Raw genomic sequence first — 15,960 nt, 5'->3', positions numbered from 1 at the left:
TTTCTTCCTTTTCTCATCAAAAGTGGCATTAGGCCTCGGTCGAACTTGACGTAGTGTTCATGGGAATTGGGTCCATACCCTTTGCAGCCATGCTCCACACTGTCAGCAGAATCTGGCCGTCGGCCGGCACAGGAGAGGAGTCCAGTGTTCCATGCACTGGCTGTGTGCGTTGCCAGAGGTTCTGTTAGCATGCACGTGACATGGGCGCACGTGACATGGGAGCGATGGTGCTCCTCCTGCCTCCTGGAATCACTGCATTCCCTGAGGACATGCACTTATATACTTCAGAAACGATAGTGGGAAGAAGTTAAAGAAAACCCACCAAACTCACCTCTGTTGTGAAGGGTCAGGATGTGCTTACCTCAGGGCTGGGAGAGATGGTCAGGGACCAGGGGCTTCCAGGGAACTGGTGCTCTGAGCTACTGGACCAGGTGTGTTGGACTTGGTGAAAATTAGTGACACCGGGCAACTATGATTTGTGCACTTCTGTATGTATCGCTTCCATTTAAAAGTTTGCTAAAAACCAGCAACTTGAGAAAGCGACCGGGGACTGTACTAGGGCAGGGCCCCTGCAGGCGGACAGGCTTCACTGGGCACGGCCGGGAGGCAGTTTCGGATTTCCTGGTTCAGTCTCGCAGCCCTGGCATCTGCAGGAGAGAGAGGGATGCCTCTTATCTCGGGGTCTGGCTGTGTCTTAGAAGTACAGTGGTGGCTGTGTTTGTCCCTGTTGTGTAACCAGTTACACAATGTAGGGATGATGGGCGTCAGGTCCACTCAGGGCCTCACGGCTTCTTTGTGGGTCCGGCCAGGTGGCCTCGTCGCCGGGCCTCTTGCCTCCCGCTGGGCTCCGAGGTTTCGGATCAGGGCCTCGGAAAAGCCTTTACTGATTCAATCTCGCATCAGGATTTCTTTCACATAAGCTTTTTATCTTCAACCTATCCTATTACACGTTTTAATACAAAATAATGAGTCCCTGTAATCCATGAAAATCCTCCTTGAAAGAAAACTAGTGAATCTGGTTTGAAATGCGGCTGACATAAAAAGAAATCTCGTGCAGTGACACTGTGGGTTTTCTTACAAACCCCCTCCTCCCTGCCCCCCCAGGAAATCGTCAGTGGGCTGCCATTCGTCAAGCTCTCCCTGGATGACTTCCCTGACAACAAGGACATTCACAGCGACCTGCATGCCTACGTCCAGCACAGGGTCCACAGCAGCCAGGACATCCTCAGCAACATCTCCCTGAACGGCAAGGCCGACGCCGCCCTCATCGGGAAAGTGAGCAGCCACCTGGTGCTGCGGAGCCTCGGCTCCTACCTGTACCTCAAGCTCACCTTGGACCTCTTCCAGAGGGGACACTTGGTCATCAAAAGTGCCAGCTACAAGGTGGTGCCCGTGTCCCTGTCCGAGCTCTACCTGCTGCAGTGCAACATGAAGTTCATGACCCAGTCCGCCTTCGAGAGGGCGCTCCCCATTCTGAACGTGGCCCTCGCGTCCCTCCACCCCATGACGGACGAGCAGATCTTCCAGGCCATCAACGCTGGCCACATCCAGGGGGAGCAGGGCCGGGAGGATTTCCAGCAGAGGATGGAGGCCCTCTCCTGTTTCCTCATCAAGAGGCGAGACAAGACCCGCATGTTCTGCCACCCGTCCTTCAGGGAGTGGCTTGTCTGGAGAGCAGATGGTGAGAACACGGCCTTCCTATGTGAGCCCAGGTACGATCGGACGCTTTCCGTCAGCTCTTTGCAGGGAGTCTGATGGGCCCTTGGGGAAAGAATTTCAAATACAGTTCACATTTTTTTTAGTGGAAAGGCAACACAGAATGAAAACTTCCAGAGGGGCATTGACACATTCTCTCTGCTACTAACCCACAGCCGCCTCCCTTTCATTGCCAGGAGGTCAGGACTCCTGGGTACATTTGGGTGAAAGAGATGCCAGGCGATGCTTTGGTGTGATTTCTTTGCCATCCATTCTCTTCTAGACCCCGCCCCCTCTCCCAAGAGTCATCCGTGGTGGGAAAGTGTGGCATTACCTCCAGGAAACAGTGGGCTTCCCAAAAGCTGTTCCCAGTCACTGTCTTCTCCTGGAGGTTGTGCGCTGACTTGGGGCCCCAGCACACTCCCCGACCCACCAGGGATCAGATGTGGTTGCTGGCCCAGAGGGGAGCACAGCGACCACAGCTGGCCGCTTTGATTTGCCTTTGTGGTTTAGCTTGGGGTGACACACTGGGATTTGTGGTCAAGGGGATTGAGGTTCAGGTCTCAGATGCCCCACCTATGAGATGGTGGTTGGGCAGCTGCAATCCTGAGTTGTAGGTTCCACTGAGGATTTGCCCCAGGGCGGGGCCCAGATGCAGTTCTTCTTCCTGTCCAGGGGAGGAGGCAGCGGTGAGCTATTGTGGGCCTGATGCTGGTCAGCGTGAGGTCAGGAATTTGAAGGTGCAGGTACTTTCAGATGAGGGTGTGTTCATGTCTACCACCTCTGCCCGGCCCTGGCCCACATCATCGCTATCTTAAAGGGCTCCTGCTCTCTGTGAGTCAGAATTGCTCCTGACTTCTGCAGCACATCTGGCCAGCTGCTAAATTGTCCCCTTTGGGCTAGACTGGGCATTCAACCAGACGCTGGGGTCCAGAAATGAGTAAGAACTTGTGTCCAGCACAACACCTTCCTCCCCACGAATGTTGACAACGCTGATCAATAGGCCTGGCTGCTGTTTCATGTTGTGATGGTGTTATTTCGCAGGTGACACTGGGCTAAGAATTGTCCTTTTGAACCTGGTTTGGGGTAATAAACTGTAACTCCCAGGTTTTTGAGCCAGACCGTAATAACTAGGTAAATTGTATGTCATGACATATTTAGGTGAGGGATTTTCTTGGAGAAATCAGATCATTGACTGGAAAAAGATAGGCTGTTGTTGAATCTGTAGAGACATAAAAACAAGTTGAGCCCTGCCTGGGTGGCTCAGTTGGTTGGAGCGACCTCCCATACACCAAAAGGTTGTGGGTGCAATTCTGGTCAGGGTATATATCTAGGTTTCGAGTTCAATCCCCGGTCAGGGCACATACGAGACACAATGGATCGATGTTCTCTTACATTGCTGTTTCTCTTTCTCTCTCCCTCTTGGTCTCCCTCTCCCCCTTACTCTCTCTCTAAAATTAATAAACATATCCTTGGGTGAGGATTTAAGAAAAACACAAAAACAACAGCAGGTGTAGGTTTGTTATGGAGGTTTGGACTGTAGTCGGTTAAGCTTTACTCCCTTTTGGGTGGTAGGTGGTGTGGAGGTCATGTAACGTAGGGTAGAGCTGAGAGCAGGGTGCCTGATGGGTTGTCACCTTTGGTTGTGGACTGCTGAGTGCTGATGTGCTTCTGTATGCAGACATGGGGACCCACAGGGGCAGGGCCAGGACTAGGCTATAGCAAGAGAGGCACACAGGGTGCAAAGGAATTGTTACCTTTCAGAATTGCGCAAGTCAGCATTTACCCAAGACCCCTGTAGTTCTCTAACTTCCCTCAGCAGACGGGCAGTGTAGAGAACCATGTTGGAAGGTGGCTACTGGATTTAGTTCAGCAAAAGTTTTTGTGGACCCGCTACATGCAGGGTCATGTGGCGGATACAGAAATTCCCGGGGTGGGGGCCCAGTTCTCACGGGCTTCGCACCCAGGGGGGTTTCCCACACAGGAGGACCAGTGAGGTGACAGGGACGGTGCTGGGTGGAGCCACACTGCACGTGGGCCTCAGGAAAGAGGAGCAGCTCCCTCTGGGATGGCCATGTCTGCAAAATGTCCCACATACATGTTAATGTTTGAGTTGGGCTTTGAAGGATGGGTAACATTTCTCTTGCCACCCCAGTTAGTTGTAATATTCCCCAATTGCAGAGAAGAAAGAATCTAACACCCAGAGGCAATGGCACTTCATTTTTCACTTCTGCCCCTTTCTGTGCATTTTAAATATTCTCCGAATTATTTTTTCTGTAATAAAATTCCCATTCTGCTTGCTTTGCTTAATATATTGTGGACATTTTATAAAGCTGCTTGACTAGCTTAGTGTCATTTTGCATGGCTGTGCAAACTTCCTAGGAGGCAAATGATACCCTTGTTGTGGGGCTTTTACATTGTTTCTGGGTGAGTTATAAACTTATAAATCTATTGTGAATATCTAGGTGCTTTACAGGAGAGCAGGAGCGTTTGAGGGAGGTCCAGATTAAATCCTGTTTCCAGACTAACCAGAGTGGCTCAGTTGGTTGAGCATCGTCCAGTGCACTGAAAGGTTGCTTGTCCAATTCCCAATCGGGGCACATACCTGGGTTGTGGATTCAATCCCTGGTCGGGGCACGCATGGCAGGCAACGATCGATGTTTCTCTCTAAGCATGTCCTCAGGAGGGGATTACAAAAATCCTGTTTTATTATTATGTTGTGTGATTCTTGTGCACAGCTTATTTTAATTCTCCAAGCCTGAGTCTCCTCACCTGTAAAAAGAGTAAGAGCACCATCACCTCCTTGTGTAACGGTGGCTGTTACAGAGAGAAGTACTTTTTTTTTTTTTAATCCTCACCCAAGGATATTTTTCCATTGAGTTTTAGAGAGAGTGGATAAGAGAGTGAAAGACAGAAAGAAATATCAAAGTGAGAGAAACACATCAATTGGTTGCCTCCTACACGCATCTCAACCAGGGCCCTCGCTGGGGAAGAGCCTGCAACTGAGGTACATGCCCTTGACCTGAATCGAACCTGAGACCCTACAATCCGCAGACTGACCCTCTATCCACTGAGCCAAACCGGCCAGGGCCAGAGGGAAGTACTTCAGAGCATCTGCTTCTCCCCTTTATACTCCCCATCTTCCTCCCCCCCGCCACCTTGTTTTCTTTCTGTTTTTGATTATCCCTTAGGTTTGAATCCAGGAACAGAATTATCAAGTTAAAGAGTAAAGTTACTCAAAGCCTCATTCACATCACCTAGGCTTAAACTTGACTCACATTTTACAATATTTTCTCCATCTGTTATTTTTTGTTGAAATAAATTATAGACTTCATGGTATTTTACCTGAAATAGTCGGCTATAAACTTCAAAAAAAAAAAAGAAAAAGATTTTCATACTTAGCCACAACACCTAAAATATTAACACTAATCCACCAGTATCAACACATTTAGCTATGCTCAGATTTCCCACTTTCTTCATATTTTTCAGTATGTATGAGTCAGAATCCAGATGAGGACCCTAAAAAGCATTTCATTGTGTCTCTTTTAATCTACAGATTCCCACCTTTTTATTTTTTTCTTTGCATTTTATGTTTTTAAAAAGATCAACTGGGTAGTTTATCCTGTTTCCCATAATGTGGATTTTGCTGATTGTGTTCTCAGGGTAGTTTTTAATGTGTTTTTTCACCATTATTTTCTATGAATTGGTAGTTAAATCTGCAGGCTTGATCAGATTTTATTTTACTTAATTTTTTTTTTTTTTTTTTGCAAAGATGCTTAATAGGTAGTAGTAAGTAAAGTAAGTACTTCCACAAGGAGACATTTAACATCTTATGTCTCTCAGAGCCATTCGTGATCATTTCCTGGGTCCTTCGATTCTTTGGGGTTGCACAGGACTTTTAATCTAGGGCAGTCTCCCATCTACTTTTCCCCACGTCATTGACTTGAGGAGTGAACGTGTAGTGTAGCATTTCAGTAGGTGGAACAAGGCTGTTGCTTGTGGGGCGGTGGGGGGGGGAGCAAGGCAGCACATTAGAAACGCAGGCTGTGTTCTGCAAGAACAAATCGCATTTGACTGGAGCTCTTGTCACGGAACTGAGGAGTGGGAAGGGTTTGACACCAAGGACGTGTCTGGGGATTGTGGCCTTTCGCAGCCAACTCTGAAGAACCTGTGAAGATTGGAATGAAGATCATCAACGTGGACAGGAGTGTGGTGGGCAGAGCATGGGGACCCCTGTGGCAGCCAGAAGTGGGTAGAACTTGGCTTTAGGATGCAGTGGGGGTGGAGACAGGCCTTGTTGACATGAGATAGATGGGCATGGCTTGGTCTTGTGGGCAGAGTCGAGGAAGAGAAGGTGCCATATCAAGGTATGTAGTGACCTTGCTCTCAGAAAGGGTAAGAAAGGCAGAAGTGTGAGACTGTACCTGCGGGTGGTGACTGTACCTGTGATGTAAACAAGACCCTTAGTTTCATGGAGTTTACATTTGGGGACAGACATAAGGTGATGGCAGAGTGAGGGGTGGGGGACAGGGAGTGGGTGGTTCCAGAGAGAAAGCCCTGCCCTGTCACAGGGCTTCCCTCTGGCTCGCTCCAGAGATGGGGAATCCAGAGGAAGCCCCTAAAACGACTTGACAAACACAGCGTCCCACCGTTTTGTGCGGAGGTGGCAGGGTTTCGGGGTTTGTGCAGCGATGTTCTCACCGGAGGGCCCAGGGTGCGGTGGGACAGGGTGTTTGTTACAAGTCTGTGTTTCTGGGCCTAGGAACGGGCACGCTCTCCTGGCGTTCATGTTCTCTCGACAAGAGGGCAAGCTGAACCGGCAGCAGACCATGGAGCTCGGCCACCACATCCTGAAGGCACACATTTTCAAGGTGAGACACACACCACTGTGACGACGGCTCTCACTGTTGTCATCCTTGTGTTGTTCAGTTTTTGGTTTTAGAGAACTTCATCAGCTTTATCAGCCCTCTCAGCCCTCCATGAGCCCCATTCCAAACACAGCCCCTTCCTTCTCCCTAAAAGTAACCACTGTTCTGAGCTACAGTCGCTCACGTGTGTATCTAAATGCTAGGGTCACATTCTTACTGCCGTCCCCCCGCCCCCTGCCCGTTTAAGCCCCTTTTAAGTTTCTTTCCGCCTGAAGTTGCCATTTTATTCATTCCCTTTGGTTTCCTGGTTCTTTAGTTGTCAAAGAACATGAGTTACTTGTTTGTTTTTTTGCAAAGATGTTTAGTAGGTGGTAGTGAGTAAAGTAAGTACTTCCATAAGGAGACATTTAACATCTTATGTCTCTCAGAGCCATTCCTGATCATTTCCTGGGTCCTTCGATTCTTTGGGGTTGCACAGGACTTTTAATCTAGGGCAGTCTGTTTGTTTGTTTGTTTGTTTGTTTGTTTGTTTCTATAGTCGGACAATTTATTTTGCTGAATTTAGAATCAAGTTCAGCTGGACCTCTAGTTTTGCACCACCTAGATTTTCTGGTAGTTTTTATTTCTCATGATCTAGTTCATGATCCTCTGGATTTCTTATTTGGTAGTTGTACCTAGAGGCTTAATCAGATTCAGGTTTGATTTTTTCCCAGGGTGTCATGATTACCTCCTAGTTACTCCATGTAACTCTGTGGGGCTCTTCCGTCGGGAGGCACAGTGTCTGTGTTGCCTCTCTTGGTGGGATGCCATCAGCTGCAGGTCTCTGCCTGGACCATGCACTCGGTGTGGGTTCCAGAATGTGGTGCTTTCTCATTGATTCTTCCTTTACTGACGGGAGAACTTCTACGCAGAGAAGAAACTTTCTCGTCACCTGCCATCTCTCTTCCCAGGCCTACGGGCCGAGCGGCAGAGGCAGGCCGGGTGCTCACCCCTTGTTTTTCAGGAGAGAAGGCTCGCAGGTCCGGGCATTCTTTCCACAGCTCTCACGTGTCCACTTGCTCCCGCACCCTGGGGGTCCCACCTGCTTCAGCCCAGCATTGCAGGGGGAGAAGGAGACCCTGAGGCACCCTGGGGGTCCCACCTGCTTCAGCCCAGCGCGGCAAGGGGGGAAGGAGACACTGAGGCACCCTGGGGGTCACACCCACTTCAGCCCAGCGCTGCAGGGGGGGGAGGAGACACTGAGGTACCCTAGGGGTCCCACCTGCTTCAGCCCAGCGCTGCAGGGGGGGGAGGAGACACTGAGGTACCCTAGGGGTCCCACCTGCTTCAGCCCAGCGCTGCAGGTGGAGAAGGAGACACTGAGGTACCCTAGGGGTCCCACCTGCTTCAGCCCAGCGCTGCAGGGGGGGAAGGAGACACTGAGGTACCCTAGGGGTCCCACCTGCTTCAGCCCAGCGCTGCAGGGGGGGAAGGAGACACTGAGGTACCCTAGGGGTCCCACCTGCTTTAGCCCAGCGCTGCAGGGGGGGAAGGAGACCCTGAGGTACCCTAGGGGTCCCACCTGCTTCAGCCCAGCGCTGCAAGGGGGGAAGGAGACACTGAGGTACCCTAGGGGTCCCACCTGCTTCAGCCCAGCGCTGCAGGGGGGGAAGGAGACACTGAGGCCGCTTGTCTCCGATTCCTTCCAGGGCCTGAGTAAGAAGACGGGCATCTCCTCGAGCCATCTCCAAGCCCTGTGGATCGGGTACAGCACGGAGGGGCTGTCTGCTGCCCTCGCCTCGCTCAGGAACCTCTACACACCCAATGTGAAGGTGAGCGAGCCCTGTACCCTGGGCCTGTGCCCAGGCTTATGCCTGCTGCCCTTTCCCCAACAGTCCTGCCCTCCCCCTCCCTGGGCTGTGGCCAGAGGCCATGGAGGAGCTTCTGATGATGCTCTTCTCTGAAGTCAGAGTCGGTCCCTTTCTCTTCTACCTGCTGGGCCAGCTTTCCCCGGGCAGGAAGCCGTGGGGGGGGGGGGGGGGGGGCTGCGCTGTGGGCCTGTGGTGAAAGTTTCAGAGGGATGTGATAAGGAAGCAATTCACACAGAAAACCGAAGGTCAGAGGGAGAGTCCAGGAAAGAGTGATTGTTAAAATGCCCTGAGTTTCCAATCTGGACTACCTCTTTATGGCTCATAGGAAATTGCACGTCGGTGAGAGACACAAAGTGATAGGACACAGAGGAAACTGCTGCCTAGGTTTCGTGTACACGCATGTTTACGACCATGGAAAGCGGTTCAGGGTCGGCCCGCTGCTGAGCCAGTGGCTTCCTCAGTCTTGGTCCGTGGCTGTCATGTCACCATCTTCTTTGTAGAGTAGATCTCACCCCTCATTGTAACGAAGTCTAAGAATCTAAAGCACACAGTGGCCAAGTACCTGGTTAAATCAACAGAGAAGGGGTAGCCGCCCCCAAGTGTGGGAATGACTGCTTTACATGATGGCGGCTTGCAATCGTCTTTTCCAGAGTAAAGTGAAATGAGATCATAAATATTTTCACCTTTTGGATTGCTCACCCACCTGACACATCTGCTGGACTCCAGGCCTTTCAGCCGCAAGCCCTGGCATGCCTGGCTGCCTGGCTGCCTGCACAGGCTCTGAGGCAGTTCCCAGGGGGCCGGCCCTCCCTGTGAGCCACCTCCATGAAAACAGTCATACCTGCCCCCCCTTTTAGCAAGAGGGTGACCGATGTGGTCATGCAGCAAAGGACAGACAGAGCCCTGTATGCTCCAGGCATGCCTTCCACGTCTCACTTTGTGCTCATCAGACTCACCTGGGAAAGGCGCCACATGCCCCAGAGATGACACTCCCGGGAGACTTCTGCACCTCTTTCTCCCAACGCCCCTCTCCCCCCCAGCACCTCGCACCTTGGATGTGTGACTGGGGACTTGGGCTTGCAGAGGGCTTCCCATGCCCCGTGGGGCTTAGCTCTGCCCCTTTTCTCCTTTCCCTGCCTCCCTGGTGGATTCTTTTCCTTCTCCTCCCCTACAGAGGGGAGGGGTGGCAATGCTGATGGAGAAGCCTAGGGTCAGAGGGACCTAGCAGTGCTCTGTCCCGGGAGCCCTGCTGCCCAGTACAGGGCCCTGGGTGGGTTAGAGAAAGGCCACCACCTCCAGGTGAACGCAGACAGGGCCTTTGTAGAGATAAAGTGCTGCCTCGTGCCGGTGGACTTGCCCCCTCTAGGGTTCAAGACTTGATGGGCAGGGGGCTCATTGGGTTTCATTCTGACTTGTCCCTCCACCAGGCGCCTGGGAGCAGAGCACCCCTGGAGAACTGCTCACGGGACCCTGGGCTCTGCTCGCCCCTTTGCATGTTTGCACCTCTGTCCAGACCTGAGGTTTGAGTGCCTGTGTCTCAGCTGAACCCCCACACAAGCTTAAGGGGGATGGACAGGGAAGCTGTTTTTGTAGTTATGGGAATTAGCTTCAGGCTGCTTCTACCGATCAAAGGAAGCTCTTCCTGTCTAAATGGAGTTACTGTCACAGAAAGGTGGTGAACACAGCTGAATTTAGACCTCACGTAATAAAATATTTGTATTAAGAATTTTTCTACTTAGATTTTATAGAAATTGGGTTGAATTTACTATAATAATGACATTGTTTCATCTTTTGTCTCAGCAAAAGTATACCTTTTGGCTTGTCCATAATTAAGAAAATTCTATAACAATGGCCAGGAAGAAAGAAATAAAGAATAACAATGGCAATACCTGTTTTTACTGTTTTAATGAATTGCGGGCACAGTCATTATTCTTCCAATACAGAGAAAATTAAATGGGAAACGTCATACTCTGTTGAATATGAGCTTTTAAGACAGAACATTGAAGGTACAGCATAACAATATAATGACCTTGACCCTCCTGAGGTTATAAACTTTCCTGTCTAACATACTTACACTTTTACGAGTCTTTCATCTTCACTTTGTTTTAGAGAACTCCTGTGTCACCTGCATCTACACTGTCCCTGAAATTCTACAACTTGCTTATAGAATTTTGAGGCTTTCCATTATCCTTCTGTTTCCTTTTATCTTTCAAGAAAAAAATAAAAGGGTTTTCACAGAATCTTGAACAAATTACAGTAATTTAAAATTATGCATGCAATTAAGGAACTTTTTTTAGAGAGTATTAAATGTTGTCATACAGGCACGGATGTCATTTTGAGCAATAATTGCAGTTTGCCACTTTGGTAAATTAAAGTGACTTTGCTCTGGAATGATTGCTTGGTAGATGAATTTTAATTTTAATGGCATGCCAGTGACTTCTAACAATGGAGGCTCCTGTTACCAGGCCAGCGTCGTGCCAGCCCAGGCCTGGCGGCCCACTGGGGTCCTTGCCACCCGGCCTCCAGGCTCCCATCCAGCTGGCTGTCTGGCTCACACTGTCCCATCGGACTGGCTGCCAGCCACGGGCTTCCCAAGGCTATGGACGTGGGAGAATTTGCGTTGCGATTCTTCCCTCAGCTGAAGGCAGGGAGGAGAGGGGACGGAGTGAGGCATGGACTTGGCCTTACTTCCCTTAGCGGAGCGGGTCCAGGAGGATTCTGCACGACAGTTAGGCAGCACAGCACGCCGCGTAAACCTGCTGTCGTGGCTGTGACCCTCCGTGACTGTTGAGGAAACTGATACTTGCACCTGCCAACCATGCTGGCCAGCGCCTCGCCGGTGCCTCAGGATCACATCGCTTTGCCTACCTCCAGCCCCTTTTTGCTTTCTTGCATTCATTAAACCCAGAAGTTTATAGATAATATTGCCATTTCTAAGTGTTATCCGAGGAGACCGTCTGTGATGGTGGTGGTTGGAAAATTTCCGTGTTGGGTGGAAAATGTAGAGGACAGGCCACTTAAACTCTGACCTTGAATGCAGAGTGATCTTAGCTGGAGCTGCTGCTTACGCCACTGGACTGCTCTATGGCAGTGGTTCGCTTTGTGCCCAGGAATAATCTGTGCTTTGTCCCCTCTGAGCCTCAGTTCTCTAGCCTATAAACTGGAGGTAACAAAAGAGCCTTTCTCATAAGGATGGGAAACCTCACTGAGGTGTTAAAGCTCTTGGAAAATGCTGGGCATTTATATTACATGGGCAGGTGACTTATTCTCATTTGTGCCTTGCCTCCTTCCTGGATACCGAGGCTCGGCTGTAGGCACCTGAGAACTTCTGGATGTGTCTGTGGCTGGTGGTGAGAGGAGGTGCCCACCGTGAGTTTTTGTTGGGTCCAGGTGACTCCTGTCTGCTCTCAAATAAGCGTGAGGTCTCCTGCGCTCGCTCGGGGCTGGTGAACAGCTGGGGGAGAAGAGACCTCGGTGGCCAGGTGCCTGGGGCAGAGCGCCCTCCTGTGCCTTCCAGCATCAGGGACCTGGGTTCCGGTCCCTTCTGAAGATTCTGTGAAAAGTGATTGTAGTGATAGCAGTTGAACTTACTTAGCACTTGCAGGATGCCGAGGAGTGTGCTAAGTGCTTTCTGTGTGTCTGTGTGTGTCACGTTCATTGTTAATCTTCACAGCAACCCAGTGAGGTGAAGCTGTTCTTATCTCCACTTCTCCGATGAGGATGAGAGCAGTTAGTAGCTGCCCCAAATCACACAGCTGGAAGGTACCTGGCTAAGAGCAAGCCCATGTCCCACAGGTGCATTGATCACCACATGTGTTGGCAGCCCGTGGCTGCCAACCAGAATCACTGGGGAGCTCGATGCCTGAACCAAAGCAGAGCCTCCACGGGGGCTCGGGCATTGGAAACTTTCAGGCTCCCAGATGGTTTCAGTGTCCAGCAGGTGAAGAACCATGGGTTAGCCTTGGCCAAGGTTTCTCAGCGATGAGAGTGTTGGCCCTCGCACCAAAGGGTTTTGGGTTTGACTCCCTGTCTAGGGCCTGTGCCTGGGTTGCAGGTTCAATCCCTGGCCCAGTTGGATGTGTGCTGGAGGCAACCAATCAATGTGCTTCTCTCACATTGATGTTTCTTTCTCCTGTCCCCTCCCCATCCCCTACCCCCCCCCCAAAAAAAAAAAATCAATGGAAAAATGTCCTCGGATGAGGATTAAAAAAAAAAAAAAAAGAACCATGGTTTAGGGAAAGATCCACAAACCAATTGGGGTTAAGCAGTAAAAATACCCATAGCATTGCACCATCAAAGGAAATGTTTTTCCCAATAAGCAGATGAAGTGTGAATTGTTAACGAACATTGGTACCACCCAGGTAATGTCTTATAAGGTGTCAGCAAGACAGTACTGAAAGTACACCTTCTGACATTATTGACAGAGAGTACCTGTTGGGTAGAATGGGGTGATCTACTGCCTATTTTCTCAGGAGGCACCTGGAGAACAGAGAAGTTGAGTGATTTTTTGAAAATCACACAGAAGGTTGGTAAAGGAGCTGATTGTGAACTTAGACTATTTAATCCATCATCTTCTTCTCTTAGGCTTATGGATCTCAAGAGGGGCTGGGATTGGTGGAGAGCAGAGAGGGTAACTGGCTGTCAGGGAACTTACCAACTATTATTGCCATTCCCGGGGTGACCAGAGTGTGGTGGTCTCTCAGTGATATGACGTTAACGTGTTTTGAAAAAACTGCCAGGGTTCTCCTGTGTTCCTCTTGGTGCGAGTCGATTTCCTCGGCTTTATAAGATCCCCAAGCATTTTCACCAGCGTTATCCATTCTTTCTGTACTAAATGGTAGCTGCTGAATGGGAAATCGTTTTCTAAAAAAACCCTTCCTTTTGTTTAGCACTTACCACTTTAAATACTTTGGAATCCTAGTTGAGTCTGGCGCTGCTTTTAAGAGCAAACCCATGTGGGTTTGTGGAGCAGGCCTGGCAGAAGTGCAGCCTTGTGTTAAATGTCAGTGTTAGCTCAGGGACACCTTTTCTGGTCTCTCTTCCGACAGTTCTCTGCCTCTCCGCCCACCGTGCTGGCTGGAGTGGGAGGCCGGAGGCTGAGCTGGCGTTGACCTGGGTGGGGCTAAAAGATGTTTCCCTCTGATGGGTGTAAGCTGTGGGGTGGGTGCTGTGGGTCATGGGGTCTCCTCAGCACGTGTATGCGGTCTGTCCTTCCTTCACTGTAACTGGTGTCCTCGGGTGGGGGTATCTGATGGGGTCATCCTGTCCTGGAGCGCCTTTATTTGCCACTCTTCTCTGTGAACTTTGGAATCTGCCAGCCAGCACCTGGTGCAGGGGGCTGAGCCGGAAAGTGGTGTGTGAGGAGGGGATGCACAGTGCCTGGGTTGATGCATGCATGGGGGGGTGGTTCTTGTGGACAAGTGTGTGCACACAGGTGCGTGCACGTGGGCAGAGTGGTGGGAGTGTGTTTTGTAGGGGAGGGGGCAGGAACTTTTCTCTGGTGTCCTGGCATCAGAGCAGAGACCTTTAGGAAGCAATCCTTTGTCTGTTGAATCTATGGGAAGGGCGTTCCTGACAGAGGTAAAGGTCCTGAGGCTGAGGCCTGCTTGCCTTTGGACACAGCAGTAGCCAAAGTGGGGAAATAAAGGGGAAAGTGCTGGGAGAGAGGGAGCTGGAGGGCTGGGTCACCTGGGGGTCGAGCCCCAGGACAACCAGGACTCTTCAGAGCTTACACTTTGGGTTCTAATCTGTCCATATGCTGCGCACGATTCCAAGTTGTGGTCTCACCACCTAGTAATATTAATTTCTATCAGTTTGTAAAAATTCTGTCAGCTACTCACATGGACACATATCATTGAGAGAACTTGAATTTTATATGACTTCCCATCTTTCTGCATCTTTTAATGATCCCTTGAGACTCTAGTCATATGAACGACACAGTGTCTGTGGTTTTCACACCTCGTGGGCAGCCTGGAGGCCTGCCAGAGCCTGTCAGGGGATTGATTGATGCTGGCCCGGGCCACTGAAGGGAACTGTTTGAAGAAATGCAGTGGGCATTTTAATAGGTGTTAAAGGGCTGTCGTGTGTTTTTTCAGTGATCTGGAGATATGCAGAAGACATTAGTAGAGCTACAATGTGCATACGGTATTCTGTGATTTTATTTTTAAATCTCTAGATAAACTTCCCCTTGAATCATATCTGGATCCAGGAAACTTCAGTGGGTGGTGGGTGGGGCAATTAGAAAAAGACCATTTTTTTAGGAGCCCTGTGCTGCTGACAATCCCAGGGGCACACACATTTTCATGTGTCTGCTTTTTCTGCACTTCCTGGTGAAGAAAAGACAGTGTTTGCCTTTACTTTTGGCCCTGTTATCTCACTGTTAATTATGTAAGCCCGTGATGATCATTTCGTTGCCAGGAAAAGGAGTTTTGTTTTTATTAGATTAAGCAGTGGTTTTTCAAAGTGTGGACCCCAGACGAGCAGCATCAGTAGAAGCTGGGAACTTGTGGAAAGGGCACCTTCTCGGGCCTGACCCCAGCACCCCAGGTCCAGAAGGTGGGGCCTGAGACTGTGCTTTTAAATTTTTTTAATTTTAGTTTAAAAAAATAACACACAAGCCCGTCTGCTGTGGCTCAGGGGTTGAGTGTCGACCTGTGAACCTGTTATGGTTCTATTCCTGGTCAGGGCATATGCCTGGGTTGCGGGCTCGATCCCTGGTTGGGGGGGGGGGGGGGGTTGCAAGAGGCAGCCGATTAATGATTCTCTCTTATCATTGATGTTTCTCTCTCTCTCTCTCTCTCTCTCTCTCTCTCTCTCTCCCTCCCTCCCTCCCTCCCTCCCTCCCTCCCTCCCTCTCCCTTCCTCTCTGAAATCAATAAAAATATACTTTAAAAAAACCCCATATACAACAATATAAAATTTACTATCTTAACTATATATTTAAAAAAATTTTTATTTAAGTAGATTAGTGATATTGGTATATATTAGTGATATTGGGTTCAGGTGTACAGTGATTTGGCATTTTTATACCTTACAGTGTGATCACCCCACTAATTCTTGTAATCACCTGTCACCATGCAAACTTATCACAATATTATTGGCTAGATTCCCCTTCACCTTATTCATCATTCCCCCCACCCCATAATCATTCCTATGGTCTCTATTTTATCTTAATTATCTTTAAGTGTAGACTTCAGCAAAGTATATTCACATTATTGCACAATAGCTCTCCAGAAGTTCTTCATCATGTAAAACGAAATCACTGTACTCATTAAACAGCTCTCATTACACCTTCCCCCCAGCCCTGGGCAACCACCATTCTGCTTTCTGTCTCTATGATATGACTATTATAGGTAGCTCATATAAGTGGAATCACATAGTATTTATCTCTCTGTGACTGGCTTATTTCACTTAGCGTAATGTCCATAAGGTTAATCCATGTTGTAGCATGTGTCAGAATTTCCTTCCTTTTACTTTTTTAAAATTTCTTTTTATTCATTGATGAGAGAGAGAGAGAGAGAGAGAGAGAGAGAGAGAGAGATATTTGT

The 15,960-nt window shown here is 49.5% G+C and overlaps 1 protein-coding gene across 1 annotated transcript in view; it reads left to right on the top strand.

The window, feature by feature from the left end:
* Window positions 1–15,960, top strand: part of TANC1 (tetratricopeptide repeat, ankyrin repeat and coiled-coil containing 1) — a 237,453-nt gene that overhangs the window by 187,640 nt on the left and 33,853 nt on the right. Inside the window, exons 14-16 of the mRNA XM_081095903.1 lie at window positions 1,105–1,712; window positions 6,458–6,566; window positions 8,252–8,374. Of these exons, the coding sequence (XP_080952029.1) occupies window positions 1,105–1,712; window positions 6,458–6,566; window positions 8,252–8,374 (840 nt within the window). The remainder of the gene's footprint in view (window positions 1–1,104; window positions 1,713–6,457; window positions 6,567–8,251; window positions 8,375–15,960) is intronic.

This window comes from Myotis nattereri (assembly GCF_964212035.1).
Source record: "Myotis nattereri genome assembly, chromosome: 7".
Lineage (NCBI taxonomy): Eukaryota > Metazoa > Chordata > Mammalia > Chiroptera > Vespertilionidae > Myotis > Myotis nattereri.
This window is presented reverse-complemented; position numbering and strand designations above follow the sequence as displayed.